At 40.9% G+C, this 25903-nt stretch overlaps 2 protein-coding genes and 1 long non-coding RNA gene across 6 annotated transcripts in view; 1 reads left to right on the top strand and 2 right to left on the bottom strand.

The window, feature by feature from the left end:
• Window positions 1–25903, bottom strand: part of LOC143907175 (uncharacterized) — a 568709-nt gene that overhangs the window by 320054 nt on the left and 222752 nt on the right. The window lies entirely within an intron of this gene.
• LOC143907183 (uncharacterized) overlaps window positions 1–25903 on the top strand; it is a 124502-nt gene that overhangs the window by 19516 nt on the left and 79083 nt on the right. The gene's annotated exons all lie outside the window — the stretch shown is intronic.
• On the bottom strand, window positions 8847–13828 carry LOC143907095 (uncharacterized). The gene is made up of 2 exons (XM_077423617.1): window positions 9501–13828; window positions 8847–9263 (listed from the first exon to the last, which is right to left on the bottom strand). Exons 1-2 carry the CDS (start codon window positions 13638–13640, stop codon window positions 9051–9053), a joined length of 4353 nt encoding a protein of 1450 aa, XP_077279743.1. The 5' UTR covers window positions 13641–13828; the 3' UTR covers window positions 8847–9050.

Genomic DNA, 25903 nt, shown 5'->3' with positions numbered 1-25903 from the left:
TTGCATTTTAATGTGCATGTAATATGCTCTATAGTCGGAGGAATCTGTCACATATAGAGCTATGTTTCTTAATTACAATAATGATTAAGAAAGAGTATGTTCACACGCAGTAAAGAAATATTTAAGATAATAAATATAGTAAAGAAAAAAACTCTGTACATGTGGTAAATTCTATACAAAGCAATTCATTAAATTTTTCTAGTGAGTTTTGAATTTTCTTTATAGAGAATGAACATTTTTCTAGCAAATTTCTCAAACCTACGAACCGTCAAGTGAATACCACGCGACACGCAATACGCGTTATCGATACATTTCGACGCGAGAGAAATTCAGCGAGAATCTGTGTGACTAATTAGCGTCTCTCCTCCCCGCGTGTCCTTCCAGTTCTGCGATTGTCGGCGAGGAAGCGGCATATACGTCTCGCTCTCGCGAGCCACTCGCATCAATTTAAGTTTTTCTTCCACGGGCACGAAAAAAAGGGTGCATGATCTTCACGATTGTGTGCGCTCACAAAGCGCCGACGTGCCGCTGAAAACGTTCCGTCGACTTTCTTTTACCGCGCGTTATATCTCCTTTTCTTTCTCTCTCTCTCCTCCTCTCATCTCTCGGTTCTTCTTAGTCCTCTTATAACTCCCTCTCCTACTTGATTTCACCCCCCCTCCCCCACCATTCTCTTTCTCTCTACGTCGTTCCCTTTCGCTCCCTTTAACTTCATCCGTTCCTTCTTTCTCCGTGACGTTTGATGTTTCGCGTTTGTGCCGGTCATTCGGCGCAAGAAGCGCATTATATACCGTAAATGTTGGGACCAGATGCTGAATTCGTCATCGGTCCGCTGCTCTTTGGGCCCTTTAGGAATCAAAATGGAGGATTATGTTCCCTTCCTTCGTTAATCGTGTACCCGCGGCTAATATGTGACGCAAGATTCTAATTCTTCATTCATACGTCGCGCTATTGAACGCGATTTAAGACATGGGCTTGAAATTCTTTATCTCGATGATAGAAATATATATTATTACTTTATCTTATTTTATTAAATCATACAGACACCTTAGCCTTACTTGCTCGACATAGCAATGTTTAAAATGAAACTTTAAACAAAATGCACAGAAAAAGAAAAAAGAAAGCAAAATATCTTGAAACAGCAATGAATAAAGTAACAAATACAGAGAAAATAATTATCTCACAAAATATGCGAATAATTAACTCATTAAATTTTACATTTCGACATAGCGATATAAAATTAAATCGTCATGTTATTTGATGTATTGAGTGCAATTGCACGACTCAGCACTTGATAGCCAAATGAAGGACTCGTGCTAGGCCCTTTTATTTCGACGACTATTTCCATAATACGGTAGGATCAGTAATCTAAGGAACGAGGCGAAATGGTCTCGTGAATATTCACAGAAGCGCGCTTGAAATGAGATGCGGATGCGTGTCTGGTCGTAACAGTGCATCAATGCGCAAATAATGACACGACGAAGGAATAAAGGCCGCCTTTGCCCGTCTTTCCTGCAGCCATCGAGAGTCAACATCGGGAAGACTTAATTACTCGGCCCTTTCCACACACGCGATCTTACTCATCGGTCCGGAAACCTCAGGTACTGGGTGACCGTGAAAGCGAGAGATATCATTTAATGCAGTGATTTTAAAAAAGCAGAATTTTTAATATTGCAAAATTACAGCATTTATGTGATCAGACAAAATAAAAAGTTACGCGTAGCCACAGAGTAAAATATCATGTAGATGAAAAGACAATTAAAATTATGGATTTAAAATGTAGATATAAAACTATATATCGTACTATTGTACTTTGCATACATTGCGCCATTGTGTAGGTAGATATACCTATTCTTTTATCGTTACAAATATAAAGGTACATATACTATATACAAACATAGAACAGAGCTTATCTGTAAATTTTCTCGTGTTTTCTGGAGGAACCTTTGACTCGATCCACCCGTTAGTTAGAGGATCCGATCTCAGAGCATGAGTAATTCTGCAGGCTTGCGGGCGACGTAATGCATCACGGTAAACTAAAAACACACCGATCCGTCTCCGACGGTTTCCATGTGGGCCGTATGATTGCGCTTTATTATCGCGGAATTTCAGGTCAATTGTTAAATTGATCGGCAATTTTCATTCTAGGAATTGAAATCTTTATCTCCGCCGGCGTATACGGCGTCGCCGAGGTCGACGTTCGTGCACGTAGACGATCGCAAGTGAGAAGGAAAGATAATCGAAGAAGGGAAAGTAAATGAGAGAAGGAGGTGGAAAGAGAGGATAGAGCGGCACGAGAGCTGCACAAGCTCGTAAAAACGGATAATTATCGATGTCTGGCCCTTTTATTGCAGCCGCCTGTCGATCACGGCCTCGACAAGAAAACGGCTGATGGGCGATCGCGTGCATCTTTGAGCTTGAGTGCCATGTATTTGTCGGATCTCTGCGATACGTTCGTCGATAATATAGCAATTATCCATCAACAAAATACCGCGTTGCCTTCCATTGAACACACGGCTTTACTTGTTTGTTTATTAATTTAATTGATAATGACCGTTTTCTCGAAAGTGTACATTTTATGTACATTTATTAACTTTTCCTTTTCTATGGATAATTTCTTTCTAGTTTTAATCTAAATTATTAAATAAGCATTTAATCGTAATTTCTTTTTGACCCTTCAGTCCATATGATATCGGGCATATCGACTATTAAATAATATGATAAAAGATAAAGTAGACGTAGGAATAAAGTGTAATTTCATGAAGCGTTCGATAAGTGGCGACGAGAAATATTTCCGCTTTTGCATCGGCGATTAGCAGAAATCACGGTATTGCTAGTGATAGAAAGCGAGATCAAAAGAGGGATGCGTTCATAGGAGCAAATTAGAGGGTGGATCGAACTGGGGTAGTGCGGTACGTTTGACGTCGAGTGATGTCGGGCCGAAAAGCAGCGGGGCTCAGGGGCTGAACAAATGAAATGAAATGTTGTTGCTTTCTGCGCGCGGACGAGAGTGATAATAGAGAAAGAGAGATTGTGTTTGTCGTTACACCCTTCCATCCGTTTCGTATACCGGCGCTATTCTCAGTTAGACTGCTTATTTGCCTAATTGCGTGACGCGCCCGATAAATTTCTACAAATCGACGCTTTGTTTTGCAAATTTTGTTCTCGTATACGGACACCCAACTTCTGCGAACTCTGAATTTGCTCGAGATTATCAAAACAAAGGACGGCCTGATTCGTCGAATCCGAAATCGTCCTTTGCGGAAAAGAGAATCTAGAGCGAGTAATAAATATTACACAACAATAGAACAATTACTTATTTCTTTCTAAAGAATTACCCGTAATATTATTTTAGACTTTATTTAACAATACGTAATTTATCTGCACTTCGATGATTCGATATATTCATTAGTTATCATAATTCGATGAACCGCTGAAAATATTCACGTCGCGTTCACGAGAGTCAAATTTAAGTGAAGTTACCCTGCCACCGCGCTCTTTGAGAAACGAACATTGTGAAGCATAACTGATAAGATCCATCCGTAGAAAAGACGATCCGCGGATCCTCTTATGTAATCCCCAACTTGTGGCTCGTTAGCGAATCGGGATCAATGGGTTCGTCGTGGCGCTCGTAATTTTATGGGATTCCACAACAACGGGGCGCATCGGGCGCACGGCAGTTTGGTATCGAGCATGGGGATCGGTGAAGTGGAGAGTGGTGTGCCCGGGGTAGTCTTGTTAAAAGTAGCCCGCCTCATTGCCTCCAATATCTGGTAAGTACTGCTCTTTTGTAAGGGCACCGCGCTCGGGAACCGAGCATCTCAATAGCCACTCAAACCACCCGCAACGCCATATTGTCACATGGCGTACATAAACCGGGCTGCACACGTGCCCGCACTCGCAGATCCGTAACATGTATACCTACGATCTCTCCCAACGTCGAGCGATCGTTAAAAGTTCTTACGATTACCAGTCAAAGTTGCGGCGCAATTTAAAAATAGAGGAATTAAAGCTCAAAATAAGTTATGCATGAGCTATCTTGCACTTAATCGTGGGCGCACGATTTTTAAGAATAGAGACATATGCCAACACGTAAGATACGTCGGACATATTCCTGTTTGCATTAGATATACATTGTAAATTAATAGAGTACAAGAGCGTAAAAACATCCGCATCCTAAATATGTTGATGCTTCTATAAAGAATACAAGATAAGACGCTTCCGATGATTTATGGTGTCAAACGTCGGCTATAGGAATGATGTAATTTTAGATGTAATATTGAAGCTTTTAAAGAGATCGCGAAGACGAAAACAGCCCCCTTCACCGACGCAGTTCCGGATTACGACGTCGAGTTAACGAGGCCGCGGCCTTTCCGATGCCTGGCGGCTACTTATTTCGCATATCAGGGCACGGGCCAGGACGTATAACATTTCTATACGGAGGGCGTGCGCGACCGGCCAACATACCTCAAGGCAAACGCGGCCGCATGTAAAAACGTGAAATATCACGGGTGTTTCCTTATCGCCTGCTCGGTCATATGTATAAAAATGAATAAAATCTCGGTAAGTTGCGCCAGGGGATCGCGTGGCAATCGCTCCGGGCCAGTCGGTCGAATCTGATTTCATACGTTTTTAGCATATACAAGTCGGCGAGTATGGGGATACATCGTTGCGCGTACGAGCTCGTATAATCCGGCATTCCTTTCTTCAGCATCCGCAAACATTCACAAATGCAAGTGAAATGCATCAAGCTCCTCTAAGTGATGTAAGTTTTTTACTGACGCGGCGTTATACATATATCGTAGTGTAGGGTATTAATTTAATTTAATTTAATTTATTTATAAAGACAAGAGTTAATTCTTATTAAAAAGAAACGTGAAACTAGTATTATAATATTTACGATAACGAGTAAAAAGATGTTAAAGAAAGAAGGCAAAAGCAAGCTACAACTAAGCAGGAAGGAATATCAGGGGTGGACCGAAGAGGGAAAATCCGGACACGCAGGAGACGAGAGGCACGTAACGTGCGAACAATAAGCAATAATAGGTAATGCAATTCAAACGTGGAGGCTGGCAATACTCCGAAGCCGACGGGGTGGTTACAATGCCGGGAAATGCAAGACAGGCATTTCCTGCGAAACGCGACGGCGGCGGCGGTGGCGGCGAGAGGCGGACAGGGATGGTTAGATAAGGGGGCGGAGAACGGAGACAATCATACAATACGGGACGTTCGGGTAGTCTATCGCATATTTGCCTTTACGCAATTCTCTACTCGCGCAAACGCTTCGCTCGCGATATTACGCAATCGCGATTTATCCAGCGCGACGCGACGCGACGCGACGCGGCACAACGCAGTCATCGTCCGGAAGCACGGTTGTATTTAATCCGGGGATGCTCTCAGCGTGCCTGCGTACGGTAATGAAAACGCTGCGAATAACCGCGAATACCTGTATCTTACGTTTCCACAATATAGGCAAAATAACCACCGATGAATGCCATCCTGCGTCGCGATACACTTTTCCGACGAAAGAAAAATCGTAACAATTTGTATTTATGAACGGAACTAATTAATAACCTTTACACACGGAACTAAAACTAATTGTTATTTATAATAATTTGAATAATGATAGATGCCATGATATTTAATAATGATCATTTTTGTAACATTTTTTACTATCGTTAGAATTATTTTAAATTATTCTTGGAATGGCTGTGTTTTATGCTGTATTCATATTATCTCATAATAAGAGTAAAATCTTGTACGGAAATATTATTTTTATCATATTGGAGTGACTGAATATTTATGTCTATAGACAGCACAATATATTTTATATGAAATCTGTATTTCTCTAAGCTCGCACGTGGATTTCGTCGAGAATGTAGTGGGATGATTTTGAGGACGTAGTAGATGAAATCGTTTGTTCTAATATCGCGGGTCCGACCCCCGAAGCTCGAAGATGGAAGTTTGTCCGTTGGAAATTGTCCGGGTGACATTGCAAATGGATCCAGACGATTCCGCCCGTCTCTTCTTGTAGCCTTACTGCGATACACACACATGTATTTTCAACGTCGCGCTGGCAACCAGCAGTATCTTCTCGCCTCGAAATCCCATGAGGCTAATTCTTAAGATACCGTTCGACGTTGACAAAAGTGGCCATATCGAAGTCAAAGTTTACGCACGAGTGACATATTTGTCTGAGCAACGACTCATATTCTTTCTCACCGTATCTCGTTGCGAATGTGTACCTCATAAATGTTTGGCCAGCAATAAGTTACTTTCTATATAATTTTTAAATTTAAAATTATGTATCTACGAAATTGTTTTAATTATTATTAATAATAGTAACAATATTATCAAAATAACGGTAGCTTATTATGAAAGAATAATAAAACCGACGATTGTTTAAAGATATATAAAACTATAGTTAATACGTATTATTATACATATACTACCTGATATTATAAGTGAAAGTTCTTCAATTTGTATCGAAATCCTTTCTGTCAAATCCCGTTTTCGAAGAGTCTCTTCTCGCTTCGCGTAGCAAGATTTCCATAGAGAAACTCGAGGCGAAACGTCATCGGTCTAACTCAGAAGGCAAATGACACGAGAAATATAATCCATGCCACCCCGAGCTTTGAACCCGGAGAACTTCTTACCCTTCCCACTCGACATCGTTATAACTCCTTACAGGCTTGGCCTCTCCTTCCCTCGACCGCTTTCCCCCTTCGTCTACGTCAATCCCAGAGAAAGCTGGGCATTGTCGTACCGAAATTGTGCGTAACTACGACAATAGTTCGGCAGGATTGGGCGAAATTAATGAAAACTCGCGCAGGATCTACGAAGAAGGAGTGAAGAAAGGGATGAGACCTCCCCAGAAACAGATATTCCAACCGTTGGAGAAGGGGGAGGGTTCGGCTAATCGTGACAAATACTGATCCGGGATTGCCGAATTATAAACTAATGTCTCGAGGAAACTTCGTCCGGAATAACTTTCTCCTCCTCTATCTGATTACTCCTCCGAGTGCTCGCTCAACCTTCAAACAGGCTGTTCTGAATTTTACTCAAACTCTCATATACATTATTTAAATAATATATAGAACATACATTTGGCTGTCTAATGTAGATGTAATGTTCAACACATAGTAAAATAATTGTTTTATTAAATAACTTTATTTACGGTTCTATTTTTATTAAATATTTACAAAATAAAATACACATGAAAACAGAAAAATTCTTTTTATCAATTAAAAGAGATCGATAACTGTATTATATAATCTATAGTGTTAAACATATCATGAATACACATCAGTACAGGATATTGCACCGGTGCAATTTCAACCGACGAACCAAAGGGGATGATTTCACCATCTTTATATCTTGCGACCGGGCGTGTAAAGGATAACGGAAAGAGGGTGGTTGATGGTGAAGTTAGAGGGCGAACGTGAGTAGGCGGACGAGCGGCATGTTCCGTCCCGGCCAAGAGAGAAAGGAAATTGGATGATATTTCCCGCAACGATCAAATCTTATTGCCAATTGAAAGATGAAAGTTCGCGGTACATTTACCCCGAGAAATCACCGACGACGAAGAGGTGAGCCAGCGAAAATGGCCGCTGCGATCTGCAATTCCGCAAACCACTCGTGGCCGTTTTCCATCGCGATAACAAGCTCATCTACGAGAAAGTAATATAAGAATAATTACAACCAGATTGATAGTCCAGCACAAACAATTAACGAAATAAATTCATTTTGCACAATTAAATATCGTACCCGCGTACACGGTATCTTTTACATAAAAATTATTCTAAATGTCCCTCGTTATTTAAAAAAATCAATTTCTTACTTTTTTTCAAGAATATATCTTTTTACGAATAGAAATACGATTTGAAAGTACTTTTCAGCATCGTTTTCACGTCTGTAAACTCGCAGCAGATTGCAATCTCGTATTGGATGATTTCCTTTCATTTATTCGTATCCCCTTATCACATCACACATCCCAGTAATATCATCAGAAACCGAAAGATTACGGAGTGGAAGTCGCGGTCCAATTTCGATATCCCTCGTCATAATTTCATCTATCAGTATCCGCGAAGGAGAAAGAGAGACAAAGACAGAGAAAGAAAGGGAGAGAGAGAGAGAGAGAGAGAGAGAGAGAGAGAGAGAGAGAGAGAGAGAGAGAGGTCAAAGTAGCCGTTTTCGCGGGAAGATCACGTTTGGAGATGGGGCGGGTTGTAATGAGCGGACGAAAGCGTCAGCGGCATCTAATGTCAGAAATTATAGCATATTGGCAATAAAATCTGGAGCAGGGTCCGCCCTTGCACGAGCAAGCTCAACACAGTTGCCGCCTCTATTTGTGGGTGGCTCGTTTATTGTAACGAATGTCGGAACCATGTTTTGCTATTACATACGATCTTATCTCGGGGGAACGTCTGATATACCGATAATATTCCCAATCGCTAATCGTACTATTGTCTCTTACGGATAGTATCACAATAAAATATTGATACAAAGCATCGCTCGCGTAATACTTGTAGTCTTGTAATCTTGTAATAAGTTTATATGGCTAAAGTAATAAAAGCAATAACAATATTGATGAAATTTCAAGATATTTTTCAAGCTTTCAAATGTATAATATACGTGATTTCCTTCATAATAAATTCACACATTTTTTTCATGAATAATTATTGAAAAAATGTGTAAAGACTGCATAAAAGTTTATTAATTTATGAGCTAAATATGTACTATGTGTACAATGAGAAAATAATATATAAAGACAACAATACACATTAAACGTATAACGTTGGATTAAAACATATAAACATTTGAGACGTGCACAATTTTTTTCCCTTTAAATTTAACAAAGTATGACACGTGTTTAAAATTGTACATGAAATATTCAGCGGAACGAAATACATGAAATACACAAACATAAATAAATGTCAAATTACTTAAAAAATGCACGCACATACAGCAATATTCTTAACATCGATAATTATATACAAAAATTATATATAATTAAGTAATCATTAATTATTGGCATACGTTGTTTACTGTCACTCAGTTTCTGAATCACTATTAACATCTGTATGTTTAGCGGAGAGTTGCGAAAGTACGGTTTTACCAGAGATTCTTCTAACTTTCACCCAATCTAGTATTTTCCTCTTGTCTTTGGTACCTGGAGATGTCATATTGAAAATATCTTCCGTTTCAGAACTATCAGTTTCATATACGGATAAACGTACATTTGATTTTACACTGCTATCTTCCTAAAAATTTGAAAGATATAGAATATTAAATAAGAGGTATTTTCTTTTATAGTTATTAATTTTTTCAAATTTTACGTATATGCTAATATAGCTAATGTATTATATATAATAATTAATAAATTTTTTAATTTAATAAAAAACTTCAAAATTCTATTATAACAATTGGACATTATACACGTAAATATATTATTTACTTTCTCTATTAAATACTAGTTTATATTATGTGCAAAAACAGACCTGACAAGATTCGTTATCACTGAATTTAATGCCAATGCCATCTTTCTCGTCAGAAGAAGTTGTACAGTCTTCACTTGGAGCCGACGAAATATTTAATGCCTCCGAACTAACATGTTTAGGCATGAAACAAGAACTACTCGCGAAACTATTTTCGGCTTCATGGTCTTTTAAGATTTCTTCCGGCTGTCTTTGATTCTCAGTTGAAGATTTTTTCAAGTTATTTGAACTATTCGCAACAGGTTTAAAATGTTTGTCCTTCTCTTCGATTTCATTTTGAAAATGTCTCATTAAAATCTCATATTTTTTTATTATAGCGTCTCTGTTAGTTTTAAGTAGAGTTGCTTCCAGTTCTTTATGCTCCAGTTGCATCTTTAAACGAGTTATTTCATCCTGGCTGTCGTCATAAGTCTTGCAAATTTCGTTCAGGAGCGTTGTATTATTTTTATGATTTGATAACCGAGATCTGAAATCATGAATTTCCGCTTTGATGGTGTTTTCTACATTTTTACGCAAATCTTCGCAATAATGTAGATCTTCTTTAATCAAATCGATACTTTCGCCAGCTTCAGTAATGTGCTCGCTCAGATTTCTCGCTTTCTCGTTGTTCGCAACATTCAGATCTGCTACATTGTGTATTTCACTCTTCAACGAAATAATTTCGCTGTCTCTTTCCGCTATCTTCATTGTTAATTTCTTCAGTTTATCCTCGAGAGTCAATTGAGTCTCGGAACACTCATACAACTGCCTGCAAAGTTCGTTCTTATCTCTCCGACATCTGTTCACAATAATCTCAAAATCATGTATCTTCTGGAACAATTCGTAGCCTTTCGCGAGCTCATGTTGTACTTTAGAAATCTTTTCATCGAGCTCGTTTATCTGCAGAGTTTTCTGTAACACTTCTTCTTCTAGACTTTCGATTTTTGGTAAGTGTTCATTTGCACATTTATTAAACGCTTTATCCAGCCGATTACGCATCAAAGATAATTTACCTTCAAAGGCTCTTGATCCCTCTATGTATCTTTCTAAGCATCTAGAAATTCGACTTTCATTTTCTTCCTTAACTGCTAGCTTGTGGATCAGCACACGAATTTCACGTTTATATTCCTGCATTTTATTCTCTATCACCTTGAATAAATTATCGCGTTTCATTACCATGTCACTCTCCTCTGCGGTAAATCGTTCCATTGCACCTTCTTTGTGCAGCAACTGACATTCGTTCGTACAAGACGCTTCATTTAGTGCATCAATCACATCCCGGATAGTTTCATTAGTTTCCAGATCTTGAGACAATTCGGCAACATGTAACATCTCTTGACAGTTCCATTTGTTCGAGTCTGCGCGATCTATCTGTTCAATGCTTCCTTCCACTGCAATCTGACTGTCTTCATCGATGACGCAAGTTTGTGTACACTTGTCTTCGTTTTCGCGGGTACTTATGTTATCACTTATGCTGGTAGATCTTTGACTTTCGTTTTGCAATTCGCTACTTACACCCGAGTCATCTTTGCTGCTTCTCTCGCTCGATCTAGAAACATTACAATTCGTACTACCACTGCTTTCGAAGAGATTTTTGCGGCCGACGTTTGATGTGTCCGAGAGTTTCTTCTTCGTTGATTCGACATGGCTCGCAAATATTGTTGGGACGATGATCCAGTCGTTAAGCTCGTGTTGCTCAACAGTAGATGCATTCACGCACACCCGTGAAGAACTTTTCTCTACAGGTATGTTCTCCTGAAAAAAGCTATCTGCTATATTGTCAAATGAAATATTTGTCGATCGGTCACACCTGCACTTTCTGTCGCTTATATTTTTATCTTTTTTGTTATCCAAGTTTTGTTGAATTTCAGCAAGCTGTATTTCTTGCAACTGTGCATGATGCTGCAAGCTTGCGATGCAAGCTTCTTTGCATAAAAGTTTCTCCTCCAATTCTTTTACCTTAATCAAGGCGTCATTCAAAACATGCTCCGAATTTGATGATTTCTGTTTCGCTTCGGAAGCGGCTTCAGCGTCTTTGTTTTCCATCGTACGAATGTATTCATTCATCTCTTCAAGTTTCTTCTCGGTTCTTTTTACTTTTTCATCCATTAACCGTTCCAGATTGTTCATGAGACAATCGGCATCGTCCTCGATGTTTTCACCGTTGCCACCCCACTTACGAATCCCGGCTCGCGTGAGCTGTCGAAACTTTTTCAATTCCTCCGTTATCAAGGCCAATTCGAAGCTGCACTTGTTCTTTTCGCAAAGAATCGTCTTGTTCTCCTTTCTCAGTTTCTTCATCGCTTCCTTCAGAACCACCACCTTAGAAGTAACCTGCGCATTCTCAGCTCGGAGTTCTTCGTAAAGCTCATGGTTGTCCTCAATGTAATCGCCACTATCTTCTCGTTTTCTCTTCTTGTGCCGCATCAAATTAACGATGCGCTCCTTATAAAAGCTCTCAACCTGATTGACAGACCATTTCAATAGATCGTGCCCCTCAGTTTCGATCTTCTTGGTATTTTCCTTGTAAGTCGCTTCCAACTCTTCGATTATGTGCGAATACTGGTCGGCTAGTTGTTGTCGAATCACGTATTCGCAATTCAGCATGTCACTTTTCACAGTTTCCAATTCTTGCTTCAGCCTTCTGTTCTGCTCTCGTATATTTCTGCACGCTGTCGAATCGATACAGCCAGTCATCTCTGCAGTCTCAGACGAGCTTTGATGACTACACGGTGATGTCGTAATGTTACTATCACATGTGTCCAGACTATGGGTAGTTTTTTCAAAATCGCTTAATTGTTTGCATTCCTTATCATGATTAGTTAATAGCTTTCTAACTATATCACAAAAATTAAAAATGCTTTGCGTTTCGTCAGAAAAACTCGGCCGAAAAACGACATTGACTATAATACTCAAATTTTCTTCACCGGAAAGAGCTCGCTGGCATATTCGCGTTAACTTCGACTGGCGAAACGGTGCCATCTGATTCTGACTCACAGCCTTGAGGCATCTACCAAGCACCAGCAGGCTGTTGTTAATGTTGCTTGCTTCGCGCACGTGTGATTTTTCGAACTGCGTAGAGCCAGCCAGATCGCAAAAGGTCAAAGTACTAAGTACCACTTCGTCCGCTGCACGATCCTTTTGGTACTTCAGTAATTCTATCGTGAATATGGTATGCGATCGAGAGTTCCTCGATCCCGTCACGTCGGTGCTCATTCTCGATTGGCCCGTTATGAGAATCTGACAGGCTTCCAGCGCAGTTATAGCGTGGACCTTTTGCAAATCGCAAACATAAGCTCGCCTTTCGGTGTTCACGTACAATCTCAACGGGGAGCGTGTTTCCGCGTCGTCCAACAGATCGTAAACGTTTCCATTGTAAATCTCCGCGAAGGACAGCCACACGGCGTACATTGACTCGCCGTAGCGCTCCTCGCATTTGTCAGGATCCGCGTTCCCCGGTCGCGAGTTCTCCAGAAATTTTCTGGCCTCCGCAGACGTCTGCTTTACGTCCGTCGATTGTCCGCTTAATACTCGTATCTTCCGTTGCATCTCCGAAGCCCGCGCGGTCTCGTTCAGGCAGAGCACGGTGCCCTGAAACGTCGGTCTGTACCACGGCGCTATGGTGCAGTTTATCGCCGAAAACACAAGCTCGATACCGCGCGTTATTATACCGGGCGACGCGGACGTGCCGAACAGCGTGTAAGTCTTCCCGGAATCCCTCATGCCGTAAGTCATTACGGTCGAACTTTTACCGTCGAGAAACTCCACGACTCGATGTTTTATGGATTCCTCGAACATCTCGGCTTGCGAAGTTTTTGATCCAAAGATCTTCGTAAAGGTGTGCCGCCTGCCTTCGGTCTCGCTCGATTTCGCACACCTCGAATTTCGAATGAATTTATCCTCGAACGGCAGAAACGTTAAAAGAGTTCTCGAGTTAAGTACGACGTAATTCTTTTGAAGTGTACTAGGTGCTGGTCCTATCCTCAGATACATCTCGACTGTCGAAGCGGATATTTTCGAAGCTCGTCTTGATCCCGCATCGACGTGCTTGATAGTTTTCTTATTGCATTCCGGCGGAAGGAAGTAGTTCGTTTTGGACTGCTGGGTGCATCTATTTGCGAACATGTCTGATCGTCCCGAAGAATTTCTTCCGATTGACGTCATATTGAACTTCGATACGAATTAAAATGCGCGATAAAATGATCAATTAATATCCCGAAAATTACAAAATCAATATATTTGTTTATGACTGTCAGAGAGGTTATTTCACGTCCATGCTTTGCGGTATTTCTGAAAAATTAGACGTTGCTTCAGATGTATGACGATATGAATTAATTAATTTGTAAATAGAAATTTGCTTACTTCGAAGATTTTTACACATTCTTCGGATAATTTTCATGGGACGTCTTCAATTTTGTGACACAACTCTCTCGAATATTGATACCACGAACTTCGACATCGTGTATTTTTATTCCTGAACTATATTCAAGTGTTTAGCGATTAGTTATGTTTCACTTGTAAAAACAGAAACAAAAAGTATAAAAGATACGTAGTATATATAGAATAGAAGTGCCATAAAACATTTCATTCTCATTTCGGTTTCTATGGACGCGTTGACACGCGACAAATGACGAACAAAAGGACACGTTTGATTGGTAAAGATAAAAACACATGGAAATCAAGTGTTAATTATAGGTACTTTAGTAATTAAAATAAAACGAGAGTGTAATAAATATCATCAGTATAATAAAAGCCCGTCTCGTTCTCTATGAGATATCTAGCAAATTCGCCAGCTGCACTCTGAAGAAGTATCTAACTTCGTCGCTAATATGCATGTCGTAGTTTACTCGAGGAGACACATTTCCTCTTTCGAAGCCATTCATCTGTCGCCAAGACACGCCAACGCGTGCTCTGACCGCGACGCGGGCACGGAGACGAACTCGCAGAAATTCGGTGATGACATTCGCGATACATACGGCAAAACGCGCGGATGGGAGAGGAGCGTCGAGACGTCGGGGAGGAGAAAAGAGGAATCCTCCCGCGACCGGCCTCGAAATATCTTCAAAGACGAGCAAGCAGCAATTTATATACGCGTGTCGCCCGGCTCATTAAACGCAGCCAATCAAAGCCGAAGTTAATAGCGTCCGCGGCGCGTACGGCGTGTCCCGATGGGATGGGACGCGCGATGCGCGAAATCCGCCGTAATCTCGGCATCGGAATCGGCATCGCGGGCACAAGTCGGCCACTGTAGCCGCCCCGTGCACCAGCCCTGACCGCCGAATGCGGTCCGAGCGTCGTCGGATCGGCGGTGCCTTTCAAGCCATAATCGACCCCTTGTATCGACAGTGCGGCCGCCTTCACCCGGCGCGGCGGCCCTTCCGCCGTTAGAGCGGTCCTTCTGCTGGGATTTCGCTTTTCGTCTTAGCCGCTCCCTCGGATGTATATCGCCTCATCGCACGCGCGCGTCTTCAACCGCGTCTCTTCTGTGCCGGATTATAGCTCGCCGCTGCACCATCCGCGTCTTCGGTGGTCCTTCCTTTCGTTTCTCCGTTAACGTGCGCAATCTAGTATATCAAATATATTCTTCGGTAATTAAAAATGATGTGATAAATAATACAATATTTATATAGTACGAAATTGACATGCTTCTATTCACTAAAAGTATTGTGATGGTATATTACTTTCCTATGTCCGCTTTGCGTTGTTCTTTTAATCGGATTAATTCAGCACCGAAAAATTATGATCAATAAGTACGTGTCGAATTTTGAAGCGTGAACGTTTAAAGTCATATGTATAAATCTCTGTTTATTAGTCTTCTATTTATTTCTTCATTTGATGATGCTGTGTAAGTAATACAGAATTTTTTCGGCAAACTTATAGCGAGCGCGAATCCTGACACCGCGCGTATCGAGACGAAACTTCGCCCAGGTCGGAGACCGTAACGGAGACTCGAGGGATCTTAAGTATTTACGTCATAATAGACACATCACTTTTGATCTACGGCGTAACTCGCGATACGGTCCAACGTGTCGGTCGTAAAAACCTCGAAGAAGAAGAAGAAGAAGAAAGAGAAGAGCGAGAGAACGGGAAGAAACAAGAAGAAAGGGGAGGTCCTCTCCTTTACGGCGAGAGAAAGAATGCGTGAGCGCCGATATATAGGCGCGCTCATATATAAGATGTAGCTGGTGTATGAAAAATAACAGCCGTTGTGCCTCGCCCTCCCTATATCGGGCGTTAATGCCTCCACGGTGGATTGATGTTCCGCCTTTATGGGTTATTTATTTAATACTGACAAATTTCACCCGGTGCCCCCCCCCCTCCCTCCCTCCCTTCTGCCACCGGTGGCTCCGCCGACCATCGCATCGCCGGCCGCTTCTTTTATGGCGCTTTTGATGGCGCTGGAGAACGAAAACGGTACTCGGTACCAATGATTCGACAGAGAATCTCGATACGAATACGAGCGATAGGAATGCGCGCCTTGAAACTTTTGTGAATCGATGAAAGGCATTGTTCTGCCTTTGTTACTGTTTCTAATGTCATTGCACGTGAGAGAAAATAAATGACAAAAAAGATGTAAGATCCCCCGTGAGTGTATGAACACCTTATTCTCGACTATAACTTTTAACAATTTTTTAACGAGATACAAACAACTAAATGTAATATCACAAGGTGCAAAAGGATTCCACCAAAAAATTAGAAACTCCGTCTTCGTGTACGGAAATGCAATCAACGGTCTCCGATACGATTGATCGGCCAGTATCGATAATTTTTATTACATATGCGCGTGTGTATGTGCCCGGGGCGCGTGTGTGTCGATGCATGTCTCGTGGCAGCTGCCGGACTCGAGCGGCGGCGCATGTAAGGAAGAATGATGATGATGACGACCACGACGATGGTCGCATGCAAGTCGAAGAGGGGAAAGGCTATACCGCGCGTGTTTCAAATCAACTCAAATAATAATGACGAGTTATAAATGCCACTAGACGGCTAACCAGCCCAGACTGATCCCGGGTTAAGATACGTCTCCGCATCCACGACGCATCTCTCCTGACGCGAAGTCATGTATCCACGATTTAACGTAACGCCGCGTATACCGGCGGCCGCGCTCTCCGCATCAAGGTCACGCTAATCGCGAGGGGAATACGTTGTCGTAATGCATTATCGGTAACAAAACAAGCCTGATAGCGTATAGATTAGAGATATACGCGAGATATAAATATTAATTTTTTTCCCTTTCTTCACGCGCGGCGTGGTAACCGAGGCGCGTCGACCTCGATGACTCGTGTGTACAACGCGTGTGCGACTCATCGGGGTTAATGGACATTGCGCATGCATATAAAAATAACAAATTCGGGATACGCTGTAAAATCGCGCGCGCATTTAATTGAGAAAGGGAAATTCACAAAATAGACGTGGTATAGCCATTATTAAAGCGAATCGCCGGTTGTAGTCAGTCTGGTAATTAGATGCAGCGAGGTAGCGAGTGAGTTATGGCTTGGTAATTGCAGGGCAGACGTGCAGCGTTACCGCAAATGATAACGATTGTCTATGTATCTTCGTGATAATCGTGATCAAAGAAACAGGTAAAATTTCTCATAAATATCGCCCCGACTCTATACGTATACCTACATATGTTACCACGCGGATCACGCGCGCATGCATTCCCGATGCGACGAGTGCGAATTAATTACATATTACATCGTAAAACGTAAAACAGCACGAGAGCGCTCCTGCGCTACCTGCCGTCAAAAGTTGCTCTCGCCACAGCAGTGAGCGGATAATATTCGCATTACCGTCACTTTCTGCGTTAATAACGGTCGACTTGCGGACCAATTAAGACACATCGCCGAGCGCATGATCGAAGGGGTCTTTAGTGACAGTTGGCGTCATTAAGGCGACGATGCCCCGGCCATGCGAGGGCCCCGTATTCGTTTTTAAACAATTTCATAGCACGAGAAGCGATCCCTATCGCCGCGTATCATCTCTGTGAGATCATCGGTGACCATCGTTGTAAACGCGCGTCATTTCCGCTCGAAGCCACGGCTGGATTATTGCGATCGTCAAACATCTGTCTGTATGAGCTAATGCGATCGTGCCTCAATCGATTTCGATCGAAACTTGTGTGAATGCAGACAGTTGCACGAACGTTTTTATGAATATTTGTTTCAAATAGTATGACAAAATACTTGGTAATATTGCACTAAATACTTAAAGCCTTACTTTCAATACGTATTTTTGACTAATTTTCCATTTTTTAATTAATTCAGCGTTATGTGTACCTATATAATATTGCCTTTCCCTACTCTATTTAATTAATTTCTTTACTGTTCTAATTACATTTAAAAATCAATCTGGAAATATTAAAATCGTTCTATTACATAATCTCCGTAATGTATTTATCATCTTCTAATAAATCCTGTCAAAGCTCATATATGATACTTCATTTCCTCGCGACTAGGAGCCGAAAAATCCATCACAAGCTTCATACAAGAGAAGATGGTTGAATTCACGTCTCCAGACATCAGTTTCTCAAGCGGCTTCGGCCGTTTCGCCTCGAAGATATTAGATTTATCCATTTGTTTGCCGAAAGTCTCATAAATATAAGCTCCCTTTGACGGCATCCCACGGGTCTTATCCGCCGTCGTGATCTCATGGGTGGGCGGATAGATGAGCGCGCGGGGTGCGATGGTATATGACAGAGGGGTGGGATCGATTCGGTATAGTTCGCCTTCGTACCGGCATCAGTATTCCCAATTAACGAGATCCTTTCATCGGCCATGGAGATAGAACGCGAGGGGGGAAGAGGTTACATTTATAAATATGATGATCGTAAAAGGAGGCATTACCATCGATGAGACGAGGCAGATTTTCTGACGCTTCCTGGAGAAACGAGGGAGAGAGCGAGAAAGAGACAGAGAGAGAGCGAGAGAGAGAGAGAGAGACAGAGAGAGAGAGAAAGATAGAGGAACGCAGTTATTGCACGGAGAAAGGGACGAAATTGATGGCGACGCAACGGGACGGGTATGGGAGATCTTACGGATCGTGTCGGGCGTAATCTAAAGGGAATAATTAATGCCCGCTTCATTGGCGTAAGCTTTCGCCAATCGCGAAATTTCCAAGTTAATCCTTATGTTATTAATTAAGAATGCTTCTCGCATCTATTATGCACTATGGATTATTATAGACGGATCTATTTTTTGACATACAATTTTGTATAATTAAAATATTTCTTCTAATATATTTTTATATTTAATGGAAATAAATTAAAATTCTACTTATATAAATTTTACACTTTGCATTATAGTTCCTGCTAAGGGAACGTAACTCATTGAATGTACTTCTCACAATTGCTTATAAATAATTGTTTAATTAATCTCGCGGTACAGGCAGTTGGTTCTAACTTTTGACGGTGTTTGTATAACAACGAATTTCAATGCACGGAACGTCGAGTTAGACGCAGGCAGCTGCACGAAGGCTTATAGGGGCGTCGCTGGAGCTGATCAAAGACGATGAAGCTTCGGGGAGGAAAATTGGTAAAGAGGAACTCTATATACGCGCTACAAGCGTATCCGTCGAACGATTTTACGCGAGACGTGGGAGAACGGGAAGGAGGGGTGACAGCATCAGAACTAATACTCTGTTATATCAGGAGTTAGAGGTGTTAGCGAATTATGTCGTTTACCGGATGTAGTTTGGAGGAGAAGGAGGCGTATGGCGCATGCCAAAGAAGTGAGAAAATAAATTCTTCTCCCATTATTTATTGTATTTTTCACGATCAACGAATAATTAATTAACAATGAACTATTCTCTACTACTTTATGAAATTTAAAAGTCTAAATTTTTTTATACTTGAGCTTATCGTAAACTATTGACGCTGGTTTACAATCCGTTACTGTGAGTCGCGTCTATATATATATTTCTAGATCTTCGGAAGAATACGTATAGAGAAAATAGAATTGATGCTTCTCAGTCGCATTTTCTCTTAATATATATTAAGTGTTGCGCGAATCGAGAGCCGAGAAAAATTGTCGCCAGTATAGCGTGAAATGGTCTCTGCTAACCTACGGTCCACGATCTGTCCACAAATCATCGACGGGCATCCGCCAAACTGTAATCAGTGTTCATTAGCCTGGCCAAGCCGCGATTCTACGGGGTTTCTCCCGTGGGGAGATCTTTTCAATAACTCTTGGTCGGTGGTAATTGGTGGCGGGCGATATCTCTCGTAGCTCCACTCCTCGTCTTTCCTTGCTCGGGGTCCTCCACAATGTCGTATATAACAATATCCCCGGCTGTCCCGACCTGACCGCTATAGATAGAGAAACATTAAGTGTCCAGGACACGCACTCACACAGACGATGTGCTCGCACATCGTGGAAGAACAACAAGTAACCGACGTGGATATGTCCTGTGACGCACATTGACAACGACCAACCACGACAACGTTCGAGAGAGAAGGACGGAATTCGTGTTGGCTACCAATACCCACCCTTCTTCCATTTCATGTCTTATAGATACCTCCCGACCAGTCGTTCTCATTTTCTTCCACCAAAATAATCTCATGAAAAAATCACAACTGCTGGATAAAATCACGTTTAATTTTACGATCAATTTACATATTTAAATGAAGCTTATCAACGTATCTCTTGAAGCAAGGCTTTTCTTATATGTATAATATAAACATTTTCATAAATTTAAATATTGTTTGTGCTTGTGTCTGTTTTCCATCATGATATACTTTTATTGATATAATTGAAGATCAATCCAGATTCAAGTAGATTTATTTGTAAAATAATATTTAAAGACAACGCACAGAGATGGCACATATTTGAGAGCCGCTGGTAGGAAAGCGACGGATCGGAAGGGGGTAGCTCAGTCGGGGGGGATTGAACAGACGCACATTGGGTCATAAACGTTTATATTGCGCTCAGTGCGCCAGTAATGCCGATATTGGCAAGTTATTGGTCCCCTCCTTAAATGTGCGACCACCTCCGGGTATCAGTAAGGTCGCCGCAAACGTAGCGTATTTTCGCTAATCCGGGAAAGAGTATCGCCCGGTATAGAGCACAGAAAGTTTAATTGGAAATATCGGGGAAACCGAAAGTGCCGGAGCATAGTGTCGGTAGCGGGTGTCCTGAACTGGCGTATTAAACGAGGGTACTCCCATTGTAACAGCAGTCATATCCGCATTATCGAAACACCTTTTTGCACGTTTCACGTAAAAAACATTAGAGTGTACATAATAACTTCTGTACTGTTTTCAATAGAAGCTTTTTATTCGGATATTTTCGGAAAAATATGAACAATATATTTTAAAACATTTAAATTGTATAATAATATATCTTTCATACTCTAATTAAATTATTACATTTTTGAAGTGTTTAATTTTTATTTTAAAAATAACATTTTCGAGAATACACATCGTCCTCCTTATGTCCATACCATGAATGTGCGATTCGATAAAATAACAACTAAATGTAAAATGTAATCAGATAACCTATATTCATCATGAATCAAGCTTACAGTATAAATCATCGTTGCTATATTACGTACACATTCATCGTTTTGGCATTTAGTTAGGAACAAAAAAAAGCATTCATCCCACTTCTTTACTCAAAAAGTGAAAATTTACACATTCATGATTTTAACATAAGAAGGGCGATATTATTTAAATCAAATTATTGTTTTATTTTTCATTTCTCTTTCTCTTTCTCTCTTCTTTTTATAAAAAATGAAAATTTATAAAATCGCGGAGCTTCTCTCTTAGAGAATATCCAGGAAGGAATTTTCTTTCCGGCGATACTTGCTAGACCCAATCAACTGATATCGCGGGCTTAAGCCTCCCAAGAGTAGCAACTCCTGATACGGCGGTAGTTCGACGATGGTTAGGCGGCTTGATCACGAGTTAGTGGTTCGAGATGGCAGCGCGGCCAGGATAGACCGTGGAAGAAAGAGAACGGCCAAGCCAACTTTATGTCGGGACGTAAGCCGGTTATAGGCACTGCCGATGTTATTTGATGGCCAAATGCACTCCACCAGCACGGGGTGACCTCAGCCTCACCCGCCTTCTAGCCGATCTCTATCGTCCAGCTAGTATTTTCCAGGCCACCTCCATTCTGATCCCCTCTATCAACGTGTTAGGTGAAGAAAAATTCAGTACATCACGTTTTGTAGAAACACGGGATATTGTACATCCCTGCGGGAGCTTGCGTTAAGTCTCAGAATTAATGTTCAAAAGCGTCTATACCCCTGCAGATGTATCACTCATGTAGAAATCGTAATATTTATATCTATATCGCGCAAATATACGCCCTATAAAACATATTAATCGTCAGATTTAGTGAGTAACTGAGACGAATTTTCCTTTCTCTTTTTTTTTTTTTTTTTAAGTTTATCATTGAGAAACGACCGAGGAAATAGCAAGCCTTTCACGCGCGAATATTACAGAGCCATCGATAGTCAAGCATCACGGAAAGGTATAAGAAACGACGCCAGCAGCAATGGAAGGGCAGACAAAGGGAGGCAGAGAAAAGAGAGATCCACCGCCTCCACCTGCCTCTTCTCTCCGGCCTGACTCGCGCTCGGGCGAGCATAAAACGCGCCGCGCGCATTTCCCACCCCCGCGCATTAATACCTAACCGCGCCCGCAAAACTTAATGAATTCTTTAGCGAGATCAAAAAGAACTCCGGTCGGCCGATACGACGAGCGGCAGGAACGGTTTTTTACCTTTTTTTCTTTTTAAAGCGCGGGGAGCGAAATTGAACGGCGATATTCCCGGTACGGTTTAACGACGATGTACACCTCCGGGCCTCCCTTACTGCATCCCCTGTTCTCCGTTTCTCTTAACGAGGCACGTTCCACCAAACGCTGCAGCTCTTTCGTGTCGCATTTGTCGCGCGAGACGTTAGTGCGCTATATTTCATTGTTTCATTGATTTTTGAGTTGAAAATCGTGCATCAATTAACATTAAAAAATTCATATCATTACATATTTTGAGAGTACTGAAACATCAATATATTAATACATTTGGAAAATGTATTAATTACCGCCGACGATTGTATAAATAAAATATGACAGCTATCTTTCTTCAGTTTAGAATTAGTAATAATAAGATTTTTTTACTGATACTAAAAGTATAGAATTGTTTAACGTTTAACGTTTAAAGACAAGTTAACTTATAATCGGGAAAATTTGAAGTTAATGTGATATATTATTTACTACATCTTTTTTTCTACACATTAATCCACGGACGGAATTCTCGACAGCATTTGACGCTGAAATTTTTCAGCGAAATTTGTAGCTAGGAATTCAGAAGGACAATTCATTACTGAAGGTCTACAAGATTTAATAAGACAGTGATATGCCAAGATAGCCGCCGCGTGAAGTGAGAAAAGCGGAAGTGAAAGAGACGGACAACCACATGCCTTCGGTAAGCTCGCGCTATTCAAGAGAGAACAGCCACCGCACCTTGGTGCCGGCTGAATTGCTCGCGACTGCATGTCTTAGGGTGATTGGGAGTTATGACTCCTAAACCGTACTCCTGGGCGTCGGAAGGACTTGACACAGGTCAGATACCGCCTCGTAAAATGTTATGAGAATTAATGTCATCCCCCCTTCTCCCCTCCATCCCACCACGCCACCCATCTCCGCGTGTCACCCCCTTCGTCACCCCTCGCTATCCGAGCATTTCCTCCGACACCAACATCACCGGCGCGATGTCCTTTCGGTATAGCCAATTTCGTCGTTACGGTGACCACAACTTTTGTGGCTAATGGAAAAGTCGATACCCGATTGCTCGGCACCAACCATTAAGACGCGAACGGCCAATCGCGTGCATTAAGATTCGCCGGCTGCCTTATACGATCACCGATCAATCGTGAGATTGCCACACTTGATAATTTGTGTGACGTTTATACGTTTTCGTAATTTTATATGCGTATATATGATTCTAAGTTATAGTCAGTACTTGAAACGTTAATAATATATTGATCTCATAAATGTTTTCCTAACGTTATTTGTATCACAAAGAATTTATCTTTTCACTTAATGTTTAGACATCTTTCTATAACTTTTATTATTTTTTATATTTTTTCAGCAATCATTTGCTTCTTTAATAGAATCATGCAATAAATACATTCCTTCTCTCATATAATCAAACGATGTATCTCAAAGTAATTATACATTATTTCTATGCAATTATAATTAAGCAAAAGTTGTATTATCATAAAACACTATGTTTTTAGAAGTTAATTGAAATGCATTAACATTTCGATGGATACGCATATGTACGGGATTGTTGGCTACGGTTAAAGATTCCATTTTTCGGGTAATTATCAAGATCAAATTTAATTAACTTGGTGTATCGTCATGATGCCGGTATTACGACAAACAAAATTCCCGTATTTCTTTTCTCTCCAATTTCTCCCATACGTGAACATTCGAGCACAGTTGAACGAATGTTTCGTAGCCACACATCAATGTCGGCAGGTGAACCACGGCACTAATTATCATCTCTTTTTTTCTTTCTTTTTCAATCGAAATCTGTCACAGCGGATGCTATGCGTGACGATGCACTCATGCGATGCACTTTTCATTTTATATCAACACACTGCATTCCGCATCGAATTATAACCAGAACCTTTTAAAATGATGTACTTCCTGGATTTAACAAGCTACGCTACACGGGCAAAGTGTATGTATGTGTTTGTGTATTATTTTCATCGAAAACTTTATTAATTATTAATTTAATCAAAAGAATGACTATGAGAAATTATGCAATATTAATCACGAATATTATTTTTTTTCGTTTATCCAGTTATACTACATTTAAATAAACAAAAAAAACCATAAGAAAATAAGGGGAATTTGAATTTTGTTTCAATTTTGCTTTATGAAATAAATATTTTTATTAATTAAATCATTTGCTGATCAGTTATATCTTTTTAAACAATAAGATTTAAATGCTCAAGTTAATAGGAAAAATAAATCGATGAAATAATCTGTTTTCTACTTGTGCTAGATTTATCCTAAAATATCTAACATTTTTATTGGTCAAAAGTAATTTTTGTCACAAGTTAATAATAATAACAATACACCGCATCTATAAAGAAACGTGCAGTCAAAGTTATTCCTGCAAGATCGAAAAGCAAAGCGTTTATATCTAACAATACGCGACGACGAGTTCGCATAGACGAGCACTCATCGTAACGTGGCCTCATAAAGACGCTATACATCGGCAATCGCTGGATGAGTGGTTTCTTCCGGTCGCCCACCAGCGTTCCATGGTGTGTGCATATTAGCCGGCGGTGTTGCGACCGTCAGTTTAGACGATGATTTAGTGGAGGCATTGATTGGGTCGATCAGAGGCCATATCATCTCATTTAAAGCCTTCCATCATCGGTGTCACTATTTATAGAGCGACCTATCGCGCGTTCGTCCGCCTCTCGGCGACGATGATCGAATCAATTTTCGCCGCGTTCCTTTCGCGAGATATCCCGCGCGCGCGTGTCTACATCCGTGTAGATGCTGGCCGCAACAACGATTGAAAGATTGCACGGAAGTCTTCGTAGCGAGAGACCTCCGTTCTTTCAATATCGCCTACGCCATTCATACGCCCGAGTCCCCGTCATTAATCGACGCAGACGGTCGAAACAAACATGTTGTTCAGTGGTGCGGAACCGTATGCTCATGTTTTTCGAGTAGAATTAATTTTAGACGAAATAATGAGAGAGGTCAAAAACTGTCTGGTCGCTCATTTATAGAGCAAGATGCGACTGGACGTGTGCAGTACCTTTGTAACAAACACGTCTGCATCGCCAATAAAAATAACAATTCGAAAAACGGCAAATTACATTTTTCCTCCCTCTTCTTTTTATAATTTGAAGAGCGGTGCTGCAACACGGGCATGGGAAAAAAGGATACGTTATAGATATTATAAAATGAATCGACTAAAAAAGCATAGTATAAAATTTATAAAAATGTATGTAATAATAGTTCTTCTGTGGATAAAGAATCCATTCCCCGTGTCTGCCTCATTCCTCTTTATAAAAGAAGACTATGTATCCTGAAACGTCAGAATTCACAAAAACGGGAACTGTTGCGGGAATGACGCGTCTGTGTCCGCGATTTCCGAGTTACGTAAAATTCATACGAAGAAGAGACCAGCGGCAGATGATATGATTTGTTGCGCGAGAAACGCAGTGTAAAAGACCGCTACGCATGTAATTACGAAAAACATAAATTCTTACCGTACGCTTCGTATCATAATTAAAACGAATGTTTGAAATGTAACACTGCGGTATCATTGAATTATCCATCCTCTGCCGTATCCAAGGGCTCTTATGCTAATTTAATTCTTCTCTGGAAACCAGATTCGGGAAACATTCGGGAAAAGCGTGCTTGTTAATAATACGCACGATGAAGCAATTAT

This window comes from Temnothorax americanus, unplaced genomic scaffold (assembly GCF_048541705.1).
Source record: "Temnothorax americanus isolate GAGA-0224 unplaced genomic scaffold, ASM4854170v1 Scaffold8, whole genome shotgun sequence".
Classification (NCBI taxonomy): domain Eukaryota; kingdom Metazoa; phylum Arthropoda; class Insecta; order Hymenoptera; family Formicidae; genus Temnothorax; species Temnothorax americanus.
Note: the sequence above shows the minus strand (reverse complement) of the source record. Positions and strands in the feature narration are given on the sequence as shown.

Excerpts from the sequence above, each read along its gene's own strand:
- LOC143907095 (XM_077423617.1), bottom strand. The coding sequence starts at position 13,640 with ATGACGTCAATCGGAAGAAATTCTTCGGGACGATCAGACATGTTCGCA. Across the intron at positions 9,264-9,500 it reads GTGATAACGAATCTTGTCAG|GAAGATAGCAGTGTAAAATC; the intron begins GTCTGTTTTTGC and ends TCAAATTTTTAG.